Source organism: Lissotriton vulgaris, chromosome 4_1 (assembly GCF_964263255.1).
Source record: "Lissotriton vulgaris chromosome 4_1, aLisVul1.2, whole genome shotgun sequence".
NCBI lineage: Eukaryota > Metazoa > Chordata > Amphibia > Caudata > Salamandridae > Lissotriton > Lissotriton vulgaris.
Window position 1 is genome coordinate 1,397,999,289 of NC_141691.1, and position 19,597 is coordinate 1,398,018,885.

Genomic DNA, 19,597 nt, shown 5'->3' on the forward strand with positions numbered 1-19,597 from the left:
ATTATAAAGCCAAAAGCAGTTGTGTATATAAACACCTCAGTAAAAGATTCAGTAGATATACGGGCACTAATACAAACATAATCCTACGAAAAAGTCTCAGTCAACTAAGAAACAACACAAGTACAATTTCCAAAACCACTAGACTTGCAAGAATTGCTATAATCTGGGTCTTGGTAGGCATTGAAGAAAAGAAGAAATACATCCAGGTTAATCTTTCCCTACACTATACTAAGTGACATCCCTACTTGGCAAGTTCCCTCCTAACAAAGGTGTCAGCCGAGGTGACTTCTGAAGGAGTACCCTCTCTTGTTTCGGACTCAGCTTAGGAACCCATCTCGCATGGAAAAGCTCTCTGCCTACCCAGCATCTTTCTTCGCCCTCGTGCGCATCTGCTCTGCTCTCCTACAGGGGTGCTGTCCCTAATACAAATCCCACAATATGGGCGACACGCCCTGAGGTACGCCCCTCTCTGAGGTATTAACTTTCAAACAAAATTCATTACGACATCTTCATCTTTGTTCGTTGAAAAACGTCCTTGGGTCCCAGAGTCTTCTCCTCTTGAAGTTGCTTCCCTAAATTCCGCAGCCACTCCTCTAGGTCTGGGACTACCATCCTAACGCTCATACACAATGGGCCCTTCTCTACTATCTCTGGTTAACCTTGCACCTGCAAAGGAACGCACATAAATCGATTCACAGTACCATGCTACTTGCAATTAATTTTCTAAAGCAACCTTCTAGGAAAGACACCTCCATGATTTAATGTAATGTGAAACATTCTTAGTTCAGCCTACACGGCCTTCCTCCCCACCGGGGCCTCTGCACGTTTCGGGATGTCACCCCCTAACATTGGCAAACATTTTTCGCTCATTAGGCCTACATCATTATAGCAAATGGAATACATTCTCTAACTAAACACTTCTATGTCGTTACATGAATACAATAGTGAATTTCTAAAACATGCATTTATATACCTCAATGCCTATTTAAGCATCCTTTAACTGAATTAGTATTACTCTACAAACACATTTCTAAGTTAACATGACATTAGTATTTTTATAAGCGCTTTTCGTTACAGCTATGTAAGCTCTAGCACATGGGTTCATAGCCTTGTGTCACATTTAAACATGATTATAATCCTCTATATATGCAGGTGCTGATTACTCGTGAATATGGTGCACCCCTACAATTTCTAACACGGTTTTGCGCTCTCTCAGTCCCCCCTTTGATGACCTGTGTCATCACCACCAACCCACATTCCTTAGGGTAGGGACCGAGCATACACAGCACTTGTTGCGACGTTCCCTCGCCTGAGCATTTCTAATGCCCTTAAACTTCGATATTGATTGTCCTGCAAGTCCTCCATTCTCTGCTCTTGTACCCTCATCGACCTTGCCAGTCTATTTGATCTATACCATTTGTACAATCTCAACAAACCCCACAATCCAATCACGCATGACACTATGATGATAAGGGGTTCCAGCACGTATCCAAGAAAACTCCTTCCCAGGTTAGCAAACCAATTTCCAACATTTCCAAACCCCTTGCCAACCTTTTCTCATGTATTCTCTTGTGTCAGATCGTTAATTTCATAATGAATTGCAGTAATGTTGCGTATATATTTCTTCAGATCCTTGGAATTGTCCGGAATATACGTGCAACATTCCTGGACCATTAAAAAGTTTACAGACTCCGCCCTCTTTCGCTAAAAGAACGTCTAAGGCAAGACGGTTCTGTAAAACCATCGCCCTTATCGACAACATCTCACCATGAATCAACACCAGTGATTTGGCCGTACTCATCGATAATTCATCACTGTTGCTAATCTCCGTATCTTTACGTCATTTAAAATCACTCCCAACATTGGTATCGCAGCTCCAGACACATCTCCCACTATTGCACCAGCACTTTCTCCTCTCTTTACCCTTGTCAATTTGCCACCCTTCACCTGAGCAAAATCCTCAGTGTGATATATCTTAGGAAAGATAATCGCCAGGTAACATGTCCTATACCACTTATCCGGCAACCTCACGTATGCATTTTTCCCACAAACAAAGTACACCGTAGGGATCACTTGCACCACGCTCTTCAGGAAATCCTTGGTGTAATATTCAATCTTGAAAGTGTGTTCACAAGTTGTCTCGCCAACATACACATTTTCGTAATACGTCTTTGGCCTATGCAAACACAACTTCCCTTTCTGCACCACATCCAAAGCTATCGGACCATAGCTTCCCTTTGATTTATGTCCAAGCTCCTCATCCGTCCAATCTACTTTGCCCTGACCTGACGCCTGTAACTGCTTTTGTTTTTGATATCTATCTTCAACCTGTTCTACGAACTTCTTCTCTACCTCTGTCAATGAGCAGGTCAAGTTGTGTTGGTGTGCGTATGAGGTGTCTATTGCTCGTGTTGGGATGAAAAAGTATCTAAGTCTATCCTCTGATTTATAATAATCCCACTTGTTCAGGTGCTTATAATTTGGGACTTCCGGTAGCACAACATCATAATTTGAAAAGAAATATTCAAAATGAGTCCGCCCATAAAATATGCTAAGCAGCAAACTACATGAAATTCCATACGTCAACGGCAGGTGGTGGTATCTAATACCCTCGTCTACTGAAGCTGGCAACTGCATACACACATAACAATCCTTCGCATCCATCGCATCAATGTACTCATACAACAACTTAGCATACGCATTCTTCCCAAAGTTTCCTTTGGACAAATCAGCATGTAATCTACGGCTTTCTTCTGCTAGCAAAGCTTTCTCGGCTCCTATGTTTACCTCTTTCTGGCTGGGAGTGGTAGGTGTAGGTGTTCCCTCGACCTCCGCTTCCTGCCCTTGTGGTGCTAAATAAGAAACTTAGGGCCATATGCATCAAAAGAGAATTTTGCGATTCTCAAATAGCGATTTTTTGCAAATCGCTATTTGAGAATTGCAAAATGGTATGTATGTAGAAATCAGCTTCTTTTTAGCGATTTCTTAAGATTCCTTAATTGCGATTAGCAAATTGCTAATCGCAATTAAGGAATAATTTCCCATTCATTCCTATGGGCCAGGAGGCCCATAGGAATGAAGGGGAAATTTGCGATTAGCAATTTGCTATCGCAAATTGAGAATATTCGCAAGGGTGCAGGGGTGTCCAAAGGACACCCTGCTGCACCCCTGAAAATGACATGTGTGCGCATATGCCGCACATGTATGAGCGTCACATGGCACCTTTTGTTTTTACAAAAATTGCTTTTTGAAAGGAATTCGCAACTTACCACCAACTTGAAGTTGGTGGTAATTTGCGATTCCTTAGGGACAATAGGCAATATTTTTTTGCATGATACATTGCATTTGAGGAATCGCACATTGTGCGATTCCTTACATGCAATCGCAAAATAAGGAATCGCAAATTGTGCGATTCCTTATTTTGAACCACATTTGCTTCATACATACCATTTTGAGAATTTACATTCGCAAAGGCCGAAATTCGTCGAATTTCGGCCTTTGCGAATGCGAATTTCAATGATACATATGGCCCTAAAACTACTAAGAATATAAAGAAAATCACTACCCCTATAAGTGTGCCTATAATACATTTTGCCCTACGAGTCGGGTTCCCAGCCTCCATGGTCTCAGACAGTATGATTCGATTCTAGCAGCAACACAAAGTCTCAGCAACACAAAATCTCTTGCTTGGGTTTATGAATTTCTCGAACCACACCTAGAAGCAGAGATCCCCTTTCAAATCTTCATTTCCATTTTGTATTCCGGTGACCCTAACCCTTCTCCGTCCTCTAAGGGATGTCCCTAAATTTCTTCTTCTTCCACTCGGCTCTAAGTAACTTTAGCAGCTATTTACAAAGTCTTTACTGCGCATCAATGATAAGATTTTCTCCAAGTGCACAGAGTACGTAATCCAAGAGTTCCATGTGAAGGACTATTGATTCATAGGCAGGTATTTCAGGGCCAAATGTAGGAAAAACCAGTCTATTTAGGATCAAGTCATTTATCTTGCTTAGGAGAGGGGGGTTAGGAACAGTGATTCTCAATAAACCTTCAATTTCCAGTCCAGGAACCAACAGTATCACTTCCAACTTAACATTAGGAGTCGTATCGGTCACAAGCACCGACCTCACCCTCCCGGATCTCAGCACACCTGGCATTTGTCAAAGGGTAGGTCCACTCCGGAGTGGCGTATCTTCTGCAAGGTACTCTCACCCTCCTTGATCTTCTCGGACCCTTCTCCTCTGACTCCTTGCTTTCACCTTCCGGGTCTGATTCTTCAGATACAGGTGCAAGATCTCTTTCCGAGGTCAGCCTCACGTTTAGCCTCTTCCGCCTTTCAGGCCAACTTGCCTCTGTGCGATTCACTCCTCTGCTTCTTGACGGCACAACTTGCTCATCACTGCCTTCAGCCTCTTTCAGGGTCACGATCACCTTCACAGCAGCTTCCTTCTTCTGAGGCGGATTCTGTGTCACTGCCGTTGTGATCTCCCTCAGCTCGGTCGGATGAGTTACCAGCCTCTTCAGATGCCCCCACAGCTTGACTTGTCCCCTCTAGTGGATCTTCCTCCACAGCTGGATTTCCTTCAACGAGAGGAGCTGTTTCTTCCAGGGGCGCTGGGACTCTTCGGGTGTGAGAAGCATGTATCCAATTTGGCAGTCCACCGCACTTCACAGCAGTGTTCATCACCAGAATGACTTGGAACGGCCCTCGCCAGCGGACGTCCAAGCAGCTCTTCCTCACGTGTTTCCACACTAGAACCCAGTCTCCGGGACATAGGTCGTGACAAAGGTCTCTAGAAGTCGGGATTTCAGCAGTCTGCACCTGAAGAGACACAGAATGGATGACGTCAGATAGTCCTTTGCAGTAGTCAAGAATCAGATCATCTGTGATATTTAGCAAGGCTGCTGAGGGGACGGACGGCAATCTCATAGCTCTTCCCATCAGCACCTCATGAGGTGAAAGTCCTGTTCTCCTGTCTGATGTACTACGCATGCTCATTAACACCAACGGTAAAGCATCTGGCCATTTCAGGGACGTGGATGAACACACTTTCGCCATTCGTGCTTTGAGTGTTCCATTTATTTGCTCCACTATGCCAGAAGCCTCAGGCCGATAGCTACAATGCAGTCTCTGATCAATGTTCAGGGCAGAGCAGAGCATCTTCACAATTTCAGTGTTAAAATGTGTCCCTCTGTCCGATTCCAAAGAGGTCGGGACCCCGAATCTAGGCACTAGTTCCCTCAACAATAATTTGGCTACTGTGAGTGTATCGCACCTACGAGTGAGATATGCCTCAACCCATCTGGAGAACACACATACAATTACCAAGACATATCTGATGCTATTACACTTCGGCATCTCAATGAAATCCAGTTGCATTCTGTTGAAAGGCCCTCCAGACCTCCCCACATGACTTAACGTGACTGGTGTCCTCTTCCCAACATTAATCTGTTGACACGTAACACACCTCTGACACACCGCTTCTGCAGCCGTTCTAAACTTGGGATTATACCAAGTCTGCCTGAACACTCGTATCATTGCATCTCTTCCCAAATGCACAGAACCATGTATCTGTCGAGCCATCGGGCTCACTAGTTCATTCGGCAACACAGCTCTCCCATCTGCCGAAATCCACAAGTCCAGATCCCCTTTGGTACAGCCAGAAGTCACCCACACTCTTTTCTCGAAGTCTGATGCTTGCTCTTGCATCTTCCTCAATTCATCCCAAGTATCTGCCACTTCAAGTATCATGTTTAGCTCGGTCCCTCTATGCATCCCCTCGATAACCTGGTCAGTGAATGAGTAAGCTTGCTAGGCACAATAACGTGCAACTTCATCCGCATAACGGTTTCCCAGGGACACAAAATCAGCACCTTTGCTATGTGCTGTACATTTCACCACGGCGATTTCTGCTGGTCCTTGCAGAGCTTCCAGCAGTAACCTGACAAATTCTCCATTCCTGATAGGGGAACCTGATGATGTCATGTAACCCCTTTGAGACCACAACTGACCGAAGTCATGAACCACACCAAACCCATATCGGCTGTCGGTGTATATGGTGACTCGAATTTTTTTGGCTGCCAAACAGGCACGCGTCAACGCAACTATCTCAGCCACCTGAGCGGAGTGTACTCCTTCTAAGCAGGCAGCTCTCTTATACATGAGCCATCTACAAAGAGAATTTCATCAGGGTCTTCCAAAGGCTCATCGACAATGTCTGGTCTAGGTTTGGTGCACAGTTCAGTCACTTCAAGGCAGTCATGGTCGTCACAATCATCATCTAAAACATTTGGCAATGGCATCAGTGTAGCAGGGTTCAAAACCGAGCACCTCTTTAGGGTCACATTCTCCGCAGCAAGTATAACCTGCTCGTAGCGTGTGAGCCTGTTGTTAGTCAGGTGCTGTGTTTTGGTCCTGGTCATTAACAGTTCTACTGAATGTGGAACATGTACCACCAATGGATGTCCCATCACAATACTCTCACATCTCTCAATGCTGACACCTGTTGCAGCAGCGGATTTGAGACATCCGGGCAACGCTGCGGCTACTGGATCTAAAGTAGCCGAGAAATAAGCAACTGGTCTACGAACACCTCCGTGATCTTGGGTCAAAACTGCTAACGCGCAACCCTCTCGCTCGCAGCAGAACAATGAAAACAATTTGGTGTAATCAGGCATTCCCAGAGCCGGAGCATGACATAAGTCCTCTCTCAACTCAAGGAAAGCCTTCATGCAGTCTGTGTCCCATGGTACCGGATCACTCACGTCCTTGAGCGTCAGTTTCTGTAAGGGCTTCGCCTTTAGTGAGAAATTAGCAATCCACTGGCGACAGTAGCCAACCATTCCCAGGAATATTCTAACCTCTCTTTGTGTTGAAGGCACCGTCATTTTCATTATCGCCTCTATTCTGTCTGGAGACACTTTCCTTATTCCCTTCTCTATTCTGTGTCCCAAATACTGTACTTCTGGGAGACAGTATTGTAGCTTGCTGGGAGATACCTTGTGACCATTCTCTGCCAGATGGTTCAACAAAGTGATGGTGTCTATTCTACAGGCATCTTCTGTCTCTGACGCATTAAGGAGGTCGTCCATGTACTGTACAAGAACCGAGTTCTGGGGCAATACTAGACTTTCAAGATTTCTTTTCAATAATTGATTAAAGATCGATGGGCTTTCTGTATACCCCTGTGGGATACGACACCATGTTAACACGCGGTTTTCCAGCTTAAAAGCGAAAAGAAATTGGCTCTCCTCATGCAACGGTATTGAGAAAAATGCCTGACATAAGTCGACCACTGTGAACCATTCAGCCTGTGCTGGAATCTGAAACAATATTACTGATGGATTCAGTACCACTGGACAGCATGGAACGACGATGTCGTTCACCTTTCGTAAATCCTGCACAATCCTGAACTTCCCGCTAGGCTTCTGCAAGCCCATGATCGGAGAGTTACACGGACTGCCCATTATTTCCTTCAGGATTCCCTGTCTAATCATGGATTCAATCACAGGTTTTATTCCCGCAATCGTTTCTGGAGTCAGCTTGTACTGGGGTGTTCTTGGAAAGTCTGCATTAGGTCTCACTTGTATCTTAACTGTCTCCACACCTTTGATCAGTCCAATCTCTTCTCCTGTAAAGTCCCAAACTTCCTGTCTGACTGTCTCTCTCAAATCCCAGGGGAGTTCCTCCACTGTCAGTGCAGGATACAGTTCTATGCACACACGTGTGTTTGCAACCTTAAAGGCAGCATCATCATCATTCGTCTCTAACTCCACTCCCTTTGGTGTACAATAGATGGTACAATTAAGTTTGCATAATAGGTCTCTTCCTAGCAGACACACAGGACTAGAATCACATACCACGAATTGATGGTTGTCCCTGAAGTTTCCTATTCTTACTGGAACTGGCTCAGTCAATGGATTTGTCACTTCCTATTTGCGACTCCCACAACTTGAATAGTTTGTCCGGAAAGAGGCAAGTTAGGGACCACTGCGGACCGTACAGTAGAACGAGTCGCACCCGTATCCACCAGAAAGGTGGTGGGGTGTCCGGCTACATCAGCTTCTACGAAGGGTCCTCTCTGATCTATCTCTAATGCTGCTCCTAAGGTGCACTCTTCTTCTTCATTCAGACACCGTCCTGTCACTGGGTCAAAGTGATAGTATTCGTCTCCATCTACCAGGAGAGGCATCTGCTGGTAAGTCCTATTCCCTGCCGCAATCTTCGGTGGCTGGGGAACTGGAGCTCTAGGAGCGGAAGGCCCCCCTTTTGCCGCCTTGAACTTAACTACCGTTGTTCTCGGTACTTGAGGGGCCTGACTCTCCTCCTCCTCCTCCTGTACCTGATTTTCTGGGTTATGGGGACACTCGCGCCTCCAATGCCTGATCTCGTGACATTGATGACACCTAGTTGTCTTTTTCAGAGTCGCCAGGTCTACCCTTGGCCTTGGACCATCCTCACTGTCCCTTTTCTGACCGCTCGATCTTCTCCCCAATGTTCCACTTCCAGACTGACCCTGTCCTCCCGGTTGCATCTGGACTAGCATCAGTTTATCTTTGAGCTTCTTTGTTTTAGAGCCTATCTCATCACTGCAGTACCTGGCATTATTATTATTATTATTATTAATAATTTTTTATAGAGCGCGTAGTCACCCTGAGGTATCCCAGCGCTAAAGATCCCTACATCTGTGGGTTCGGGGGCTGAAAAGGGGGGGGGGGACAACAGGTTTCAGACGGAAGAAAGTTAAGATTAAGGAAACAGGTGAGCTTTAAGCCGTTTCCTGAAACGTAAGTAGTTGGGTTCTTTTCTCAAGTCTCGGGGGAGAGCATTCCAGAGACGTGCGGTGTGGACCGAGAAGCGTCTTCCACCCGTGCGGGCTTTCTTGAATCTGGGCAGGATGATAAAGGACTCCTTGTCCGATCGAAGGGATCTTGGGGCTTTGTAAGGTTTTATGAATTTCCTAAGAATAGGGGGGGCCTTGATTCTGCAGTAGCTTGTGCGCCAGGCATAAGGCTTTGAATATCACTCGTTCCCTCACTGGTAGCCAGTGGAGGAGCTTCAGAGCAGGTTTGGCTGAAGCTCTGGCAGGGGTGTTAGTGAGGATCCGGGACGCCGCATTTTGGATTTTCTGGAGTTTGTTTAAGGTTGCTTCGGGTGCGTCCAGGTAGATTGCGTTGCTATAGTCGAGCCTGGAAAGTATGAGGCCTTGGATGAGAAGTCTTTGCGATGTGGGTGAAAGTAGGGGCAGGATCTTTCTCATTGATTTGAGTAGCCCGAAGCAAGTACCGGCAACTTTTTTGGCCTGCGTGGTGAATGAAAGGTCGGTTTCAATCCATACTCCCAGGCTTTTTACTTCCTGTTTTGGGTCGCGGGGGGGACCCAGACAGGGTGGCCAGATGTTCAAGGGGAAAGTGAGTCCTTTCTGACCCAGAAGGAGAATGTCCGTCTTTGAACCATTCAGCTTTAAGGCATACCTCAGGATCTCGTCTAGAGGTTTGTTCTGCCAACAAATCAAATGTTGTTGTATCATGAGACAGATCTCAGGTCTCAGTCCCAGAACAAACTTGGACACAAACTGTCCCATGTCCTTTGGATCCATAACATCCAAACCACTGCACTGCTTGAATATCTGCAATAATCTCTCATAGTACTCATGGACTGTCTCTTTCGGTTCTTGTCTAGTTCTATCTATTTTCACCCAGTCTATGTCTTGTGGTGGCACCTTTGTTTTTAACCACGTAATCACTTGCTCGTACTTTATCATTACTCTTGGTGAAGGTCCATTTGTGAGTGCATCCCGTTCCGGCTCCTCCGTGGGCCATTCAACACTGATCTTACATGCTACCCACAAATCTCCCGGAACCACAATGTCAAACAATGTGTTTAAATCAACCCACAGTACCTTTGAAATTTTGACAAACCTCTCTACCTGCTTGTACCACTCTACTGGGCTCTCTCTCAACTTGGGGAATGTATTCGTGAAAGCAGCCAAGTCTCCCCTACTCCAGGGTACGTGCACATATCCTCCATGAGCTACCTCCCTCAAGGGATATGCTTCTGCATGCATCAGCCCCGCTCCTGGAGATGTCTCTATAGTGCTCCTCCTAACACTTTTTTTTTCGACCATTTTTCCTCCCATTTATCCAGTTGGACCCATATTCGGATTCCCACAATTAATTCTCTGATGTGGGTTTTTAATCCGATCACTCTCTTCTCGTCTAGATCTTGGTCTGTATACTGCAACCTATGGCCACCCTGAAATGCCTTTGTCCTGGTCAGATCCACTGAATATTTGTTCGCTAATTCCGTTAGTTTCTCGTGAGCTGCCCTAGCTCTGCGAGTAACATCTTTCGCTACGAACAACAGTTCATCTGGTTCGTAAAGTTCTATTCTCTCCAGGGGTATTGTACCTTCCACTATCTCCTCTACCTCTGACTTGAGTCTTAGCACATCTATTCTCCTTGCCTTTATCACCGCTCTCAATGTGCCTTGACTAGAGGTTTCGCTCCGGTCTTTCCCTTTACATTCCTGACTCACTCTTCGGTCTTCCTCAGGGGTGTTATGAGGAACACTTCCTCTCTCCCATCTTTCACAGTCCCAATCTTGTCTTCTCTCTGCAGTTCCATGGGTAAACGTACCACTATTTTCCTAACTCCCACGGTCCCCTTCCTGTTTGCTTCCATTAGACTTGCAATGGGATACTTCCCTATTCTCTGAGCTCCAATGTCTACAATCGTCTCTTGCCCTGTCGCTCTGGGTATCCGTGACTGTCTCCCAGGTTCTCAAATCTGACCTCAATTCTCTAATCGGCCGGGGCCGTGGTCCTCTCAGATCCATCGGTCCTCTTAAACCCCCCTGTTCTCTGGATGAGTCTGCCGATGCTGCCAAAGGGGTGCTCCTTTCTACAGGTCTGGACCATTGGTTCCACTCGTCCGCCACATTACTTCTATCTTCGCTGACATTCCTTTCTCTATCTAATTGTGGCAGACTCTCGTTTTGTGTCTGTTCTGGGTTGTACACCGACACTATGGGACCTATGGTGACAGGTACCGTAAGAGCATCTGGTAGCCTCTGAGTGCTGGCCCCCTCTTCACAGTGTACCTGCTGTACTGTGAATCTTCCCACTACTCTCGCTTCTGGGGTCCGTTGAGGTACCCCTCACCTTCTACCGAGCCCGACCTGTCCCCTACTGGCCCCAAGTCGCTCTCTCTTAGTACTCCACCGTCCACTACCGAAGTCTCTCTCCCTTTTGGTGGTGGTGACCTCCCTTCTACTTCTGGATTATATGGAGGTGGTCTCTCTGACAGCAGTCTCTCTATCAAACTGTCGTCCGTCTCGCTGTCATCATCCTCTGTACTCTTCTTCTGCGCCTCCCTTTCATTGACCAACAGTGGGTACAACCTGTCTCCCTCTATGGTTTGCACTCTCCACCTTTTGGCCAGTGCATCCCACCTCGCGTCCTGTACTGCCCTGACTGATCTGTTCACTCTTTCCTGTCTCCTATCCCTGTTCTTCTCGTGAGCTGCACTGATCCATGCATTCAATGCTTCGAACTGTGTTGGCCTAGGCAAAGGTCGCAAAGAAGACATGATCGCTTTTAGCTGGTACAACACCTCTAACCTGAATGTCCCGTACCTAGGAAAAGTCAATTCCTCATTCCCCTCAGTCATCTTACACCAGTTCTCAAGCCACAATATAGTATGTAACCCAACATTCGTAGACAAGTAATGAGCTGGCGTATCCTCGGGTGGAGCCTCTTCCCCACCCCGAGGTTCTAGTCTCTTTTCTCCTGAAATACAACTTCGCAATCCTTTAAGACATTTCATGATGAACCCACAACGATTCCTTGTTTACTACGCTCATTTACTTCACAATGACAATCCACCAATCCCAGCGCGGCTTCTCTCTAACCGTCCTATCCCAGCGGGGCTCTTCCTGACGTCACTCGCTTCTCGCCAACCGCCCAATCTCAGCGCTACTCCACACTAACCGTCCTATCCCAGCGCGGCTCTTCCTGACCTCACTCGCCTCCGTTTTGCAGCAGTTCCCCTCCCTTCTCCGCTCGTCTCTCGGTCATGCATGCGTCCCAATCATACGCTTTGGAATTATCACTTCCGACCAAGCAATCACCTCACTGACTGTACGTCCACAGTCTAACTGTAATTGTCACCAACTGGCAAATGTCCGTTCGCTTAACGACCAAACAATCGCCTCTCTGATAAGTTTCATATACACAGTAACTTCCGACCAGCGTCCGTTACCCACACATTCACACATTCGTTCCCCCTATCTCGGTCCTGCGGGCGATCAATGGTACCTCATGATCCCCTTTCAATGGTCGACAATTACTGTAGGTGTTCGATACACCCGAACCACTTAAACTCCCTTTGAGCTTAAGATTTTCACCGGTTGCGCGCGCTCACAACCTGATCTCCTTTCACACTACAGGCATTCAACTCCGCTAGACAACACAATTCAACAATACAGTGCATCGCAATCTAACACACATGACCCTTTTCATACTCACACTCTTACGACCTGCTGCTTTCCGCCGCACCGTCATTCTCCGTCATTTTCCGTGGAACGCCATCCTCCGTCCGAAGTTCTGCGGACGCACATCTCCAGATCTCTATGGGCCTTGGGGAAATCTTAACCTACTCTAGATTACCCTCACTCCAGAAGATAAACCATCCTACTCTGCTACCAACTGGAAAGGTGGGATTTTCACTCTAGAATCAGAATCATAATTCCAGAATCCCGTCACAGGTCGACTAGACCTTTTTACCTGTCATAGAGTGTAGAAGGCAATCTTTTTCAACATATCAATTCGAACTACCTCCATTACCTTCCCCAAAGAACCACTGACAAAAAGTCAAGTTTGAAGATTTATTATAAAGCCAAAAGCAGTTGTGTATATAAACACCTCAGTAAAAGATTCAGTAGATATACGGGCACTAATACAAACATAATCCTACGAAAAAGTCTCAGTCAACTAAGAAACAACACAAGTACAATTTCCAAAACCACTAGACTTGCAAGAATTGCTATAATCTGGGTCTTGGTAGGCATTGAAGAAAAGAAGAAATACATCCAGGTTAATCTGTCCCTATACTATACTAAGTGACATCCCTACTTGGCAAGTTCCCTCCTAACAAAGGTGTCAGCCGAGGTGACTTCTGAAGAAGTACCCTCTCTTGTTTCGGACAGCTTAGGAACCCATCTCGCATGGAAAAGCTCTCTGCCTACCCAGCATCTTTCTTCGCCCTCGTGCGTATCTGCTCTGCTCTCCTACCGGGGTGCTGTCCCTAATACAAATCCCACAATATGGGCGACACGCCCTGAGATACGCCCCTCTCTGAGGTATTAACTTTCAAACAAAATTCATTACGACATCTTCATCTTTGTTTGTTGAAAAACGTCCCTGGGTCCCAGAGTCTTCTCCTCTTGAAGTTGCTTCCCTAAATTCCGCAGCCACTCCTCCAGGTCTGGGACTACCATCCTAACGCTCATACACAATGGGCCCTTCTCTACTATCTCTGGTTAACCTTGCACCTGCAAAGGAACGCACATAAATCGATTCACAGTACCATGCTACTTGCAATTAATTTTCTAAAGCAACCTTCTAGAAAAAGACACTTCCATGATTTAATGTAATGTGAAACATTCTTAGTTCGGCCTACACAGCCTTCCTCCCCACCGGGGCCTCTGCACGTTTCGGGATGTCACCCCCTAACATTGGCAAACATTTTTCGCTCATTAGGCCTACATCATTATAGCAAAAGGAATACATTCTCTAACTAAACACTTCTATGTCGTTACATGAATACAATAGTGAATTTCTAAAACATGCATTTATGTACCTCAATGCCTATGTAAGCATCCTTTAACTGAATTAGTATTACTCTACAAACACATTTCTAAGTTAACATGACATTAGTATTTTTATAAGCGCTTTTCGTTACAGCTATGTAAGTTCTAGCACATGGGTTCATAGCCTTGTGTCACATTTAAACATGATTATAATCTATATATGCGGGTGCTGATTACTCGTGAATATGGTGCACCCCTACAATTTCTAACACGGTTTTGCGCTCTCTCAAATGTATAAGTTATGCATGTATCACAAGAGAGCTGCATGTATATCTAAAAAGGTTGTGAACTATGCATATGTCGAAGCATAATATGTTGTTATATTCAAGAAGTTGTGGATATATGATGATCACCCAGGCAGTGCCGGCTGCTATTTAACGGGGTGGCGGGCGGGAAGGGATGAAAAATAAAAAATATGTAAATCCCTTACCTACAGGTCAGCTGCTGCCTCTCGGTCCTCTTTGTTCGGCTGACTCCAGAAGCAGGAAGCAGGAAGCACACAGGCTCCCGGACTCTCCTAGTCAATCACAACGCTGCTTTCACCAGCATTGGTCTGAGCTCCGTGGTTCGGAACTCAGATAGTGACTTGGAGCCTGTACATGTTATCCACCCAGGCTGTGCAATACTTCCTGGTGGAGAATATACTAAGTGCGCATGACGGTTTGGCCAGCCCAAGACAAACAAATTGTCATGCACACTTAAGAGAGTGGCCACAACTCCTCCTCCATCCCTGACAGCCCAGCCCAATCTAGAACTGAAGCAGTACGGAAAAATAAAATGATAATAGCATTGCGTTTTTTTGTAACTGCTCACAGAGCAGTGGGGTGATACTCCTCTGCTATTGCGGAGGAGCCGCCGCTGCACCCAGGGTCGGACTTGGACAGAAAATCGGCCTGGGTGCCAAAATAAAAGTAGCCCCATTAGCAGGGCCGGACTGGGAACAGACACCGGCCCTGGCAAACTGCTCAGCTGACCCCCCCTGGGGTGAGGGGGAGTGCAGCTGAGCAGTTTGCAAACGCCGGTTTCGGACGATTTTGTTACAGGGGGCCAATATTTGCCGACCCCCGGTAACAAAAACGGCCCCCAAGGGCCCAAAACCGGCCCCCACCCATGCGGCCTACCGGGGAAATGCCCGTTGCCCGCTATGGTCAGTCCGGCCCTGCCCATTAGCAAATCAAATATTTTTTTTTAAAGTCTCTCACTTGCAAATCAGGGCAATTTTGAACTTGTAATGACATGCATCCTGTGTTTTGCAATGCATGGGCAACTGCATGCAATTTGGCGTGCTGCAGGCAAAGTGTGTGGAAGTAGCAGGGTGATCAACAGTAAAAGTAAGTACACCAGACCATACAACAGGCCCACAAACGGTCCCACGTGCTACTATGTCAGACTCTCCCTTTGGGCACTGCCAGATTGCTCTATTGGCCAGTCCGACACGCCTCCCCTGGTCTTTTGGATGCTGCGTAGCTCTGTCTGGATTCCGGACAGGTGGACCTTCAAAGGCTTATGGAGCACTGCAGGGATGAGCACTGATGACATGGGTAGTGGTGCTATATGGAAAAGGGGGCAGTGCATTATACAGAGTCTTTTTTATGTCTTTGGAAGTATATCAAAATACGTAGTACAGCCCCAGTTATTCCCTCCCAAGGTATGTAAAGTGGCCATGTGTGCCGGCACAGCATCATAGAGGAGAGATTACCCAGGTAAAGAGAAAGCAGGGCATTAAAGGGATCTTGTTCTAGACATTACGGTAGACCGTTTGCTGGCCATAATGTGTTTCAACTGTCAAAGATGGTAATGTTCCCTAAGGTAATGGGGAAGCATAGATATTTAGTCCTGCCGGGTGTCAAATATTTGTCCTTAGATGTGCGGTATAGAGTTAGGTTTACCTTATACGTTTAAAAACCGGCATAAAAAATGCAATGACCCTTAGTACTTAGTATTTTTTTAAATTCAAGAATGTTTTTTTCCCTCGTTGACATTGATCATTGGGTACATTTTATGAAAAAAGATGTCCTTTATTACTCAACCAATGGCAGTGTGTCTTCTCAAGTGCAGCGCTAGATTTATAAAATGGCAAAATGTGGCATAAAGTAGACATGTAGATTACACTTAAAAAAAGAAGTTTAAAGTGTGAAAAATAAGTATAATGCTAGTTCATTAAGAAGATGATGCCAGTAGTAACATTTCTTAAGCGCCCCAAAACATATTTATTACACTGCTTCTAATGAGAGGTTTGAAATAAATTAATATTTTGCCAGAATATTGCAACCAAAATATCTTCTGACGGAATATGTTCTCTTGAATATCGTTTTACAAAAACATCGCCTCATTGGCGTTTATAATGCAAAATCTATACCGAATGAAGCAATATTTTTGTAAATGCACTGGCGGCTCCTCTGCAATGGCGGAGGAGCGCCGCCCCACTGCCTGGCTCAGAGCCTGCAATTGTAAAATAAAACAATGCTTTTGTATTGTTTTATTTTACATTTGCCGACTCTTAGCCAGCGGTGTTAGGAGGGGTAGGTCCTAGGTATGGGAGGGGGAAGGAGGAGTGCTAGTGCAGTGCGCCTGTGTTTTGGCCGGCCATCTCAGGCCGACCAAAACACACATGCACACTTAGGTTTTCTCCAGCTCAGCTGCATTTATTTATTTATTTATTTATTTTTGATATTTCTAAAGCGCAAACAAAGGCCCGTAGGCGTCTCGGCGCTAAGTATCTGAATTATTTACCCTGGGAGGAAGGAGCGGTATCTATTGATTAAAAAGCCAGGTCTTAAGTTGCTTACGAATAGACCATAAAGATGGACTGGCTTTGAGCAGCTGGACTGGAGAAACCCCACCGAATCCCTAGTCTGAGCAGGGCATCTTACCTGCTTGCTCAGAGCAATCTCCATGCTGCTCTGCAGCCCGGGAATTGGATGGGAGTCGGGGTCACTGGGGCTGCTGGGACCCAGGAAGAAGATCAAAGGCGACAAGACGCGAAAGGTGGAGGCAACCGCCGGCAAAAGGTAAGCTTTGTTTTTCTTTTTAATTTATTAATGTATCTGTAAGCACCCCGCGCGACCCCACCCACCCGACCCTACAAGCCCCATCACCCTTTATTTATGACGCCCGCCACTGTGCAAACGGTATATTGAACACAATATTTCTGGCTGAGGATATTTTTGCTGATGATATTCTGACCTTCACCATTGCTTTATAGCATTTTTATGAGTGCAAACACAACATCTCTCAGCAGTGAAAGGGTTATGGACTTCAACAGTGTTCTTGAATGATCTACCTTGAGTCATATTAGACTGGTGTTATTCAATAATGTAGACATTACGAGAAGCAACAGATTGATGTATATGTCGCAATTTTAGAAACAGTGAAAATTCTAGAATAAACACGTACACATTTATAGTTTTACATAGAAAGTGTGAAGTACTCGGAGGCTACTTAAATAACAATAGATATGTTCAATGTATATGCAACTGTATATAAATGTGTTTTTTAAATCTTCTCAAGAATGTTACATGATTTTACAAATTATTCAGAAAGTGAAACATCTGTTTCTCTATATCTGAATCAATATAATGTATTGTTTTTTCCTTTGGCAGATTCTAAAATTGACTGCATAGAACGTTTCGGAAAGGGAGTTAGGGAGCCCATCACAAGAGATGATGACGTAATTTGCACTACTGAATATTCAAGGATTGTGCCTTTGGAAAATGGCGAAGTAAGTACCAATGGTAGGTGACAGGAAGTGGGAGTAAGGGGTGTGCTTAAGCCTCAGACGGTACTGTGTACACAGCTTGTGTGTTCACAATCCGTTCAGTCACTAACCTGCAAACTCCACTGTGGATAACGCTTGCTTGGTTCAGTTCCTTGCCTTCTCACATTTCTCATTTTTGTCAGTCGCCATTTTAGCATAGCCACTGACAGCACAGTTGCCATTTTAGCATAGACATTCTGGCTGCTATTCCAGAACCTACAAGGAAGACAATGATGCTTGGTCCTGATCCAGCATGATTTAAAAATCATAATAGACAGATGTTTATACATAGAAGATACAAAAGGTTAAAAGTACACATTGAACAAGTTAGACACAGTGGCACGTGAAACAGAGACAAGTGTAGTAGAAGCATCATTAAATCATGCTTTAAAACCTGAGATGAAGAAAACACATTTACAAAACAACACTAATACATAGAAATGAGTTGTGGCAATGAATGTATATGCATATGTTGCTTATTAACGCTTTTAACAAATATTGTGATGTTATGTGAAGTGGCCTAGTAATTTTATGCTTTTTGCTGAGAATGCACCAGTTAGAAAAGTTAGTGCAAACATATGTAGCAATGAGGTACAAGATTGATATTTTGCAGAATGATATTAGAGACATTATAGTTTTGAAATAAAAATAGATTTTGTAGAATTAAATATGAAAAACTTGCATTTATATGAATATCGTAACATTTTGGGGTCGATTCCGATTCGGGAAACAAATCCGTATGACGTTTCGAGTATGTAGCCGTTTCCGTACGAAACGTACAAATCCGTCCGAATCGCGTAGTACGATCCGTAGTAAAAAAATATGTCCAAATCGTTGCGAACCGTACGAAAAGCAAGGGAAAATCCGTACGATACGGACCCTGAAAGTGAACCGTACGAATCTTAAACATGCCATACGACAAGACAAGTACGTTCCGGACCGGGGAATGAGTACGCGATTCATACGGTAAACATCGCGTATGAGTAATTCGTACAGAGAGCCACACATTCACATAGTGTACGGTTCGTGCACCCCATGATTGTAGGGGTACGGTTCGTACACCTACGATCATGGGGTACGGTTTGTACACCCCATGATCGTAGGTGTACGAACCGTACCCCTACAAACATGGGGTGTACGAACCGTACTAGTCACCACCACGGTGTCCCTGATTAAAAGCGGAGGGTGATGGCTATAGAAGGGTGTAGTGCCTTGACTTAACAAGATTCCAACAGTATTTCATTCCCTTAATTGTGCTGTGTTGTATTGAGTAACACTGTATTAAAGTACTTTCTTTCTACTAAAAAGGCTATCACTGGTCTGGGCAATAAATTGAAGTCTATTAATCAACTGCATTTTGTAGTACATTTAATATTACTACAATAGTACTGTTCATGTACTACAAAATGCTTCCCTAACCTATGTGTTCTCCGCCTCCACCTCTCCTATTGTTTCTGTGTAGATTTCACTGGCTTAATTGCAGAGATCTCCACACATGTGCGTCTATGTTCTAGTAGTACATTTGGTAGGGAGGGAGGAAGGGGCTGGAAATTGCAAAATCTTTTTTACTAAATGGAAGGGGTTAAGGCAGGAGCAAGGAGGGGTTAAGGTACAGCTAGAGACAAGTTATGTGAGGGCGTTGCAATTTAAAATAACAATGTTAATATAATATGTTGAAGTAATGCATTTATTTTGACTTAAATATATATATATATCAATTTAATTAAATGGCTAGAATCTTATGCATCAATAAAAAATTGTTTACTTTAAAATATTTTAGTAACATTTTCTGTTTAAGAATAAATGTAACTATTCAAAAAATGTATTCCATTATATTAAATTAATTCTATACATAATTTTTAATGCATGATAAACAAATATAAACATTTTACTTCAGGTGTTTTTTAACAAACATTTAAAAAATGAAATGTAATTTCATGTATTTCATTAAATTAAGTAATTAACTCCAA

The 19,597-nt window shown here is 44.7% G+C and overlaps 1 protein-coding gene across 1 annotated transcript in view; it reads left to right on the top strand.

Annotated features, from left to right (window-relative positions):
• The window catches only part of LAMA3 (laminin subunit alpha 3), a 1,118,674-nt gene that overhangs the window by 221,222 nt on the left and 877,855 nt on the right, over positions 1-19,597 (top strand). The window contains exon 4 of the mRNA XM_086917979.1: positions 17,473-17,591. Coding sequence (XP_086774105.1) covers positions 17,473-17,591 — 119 coding nt within the window. The remainder of the gene's footprint in view (positions 1-17,472; positions 17,592-19,597) is intronic.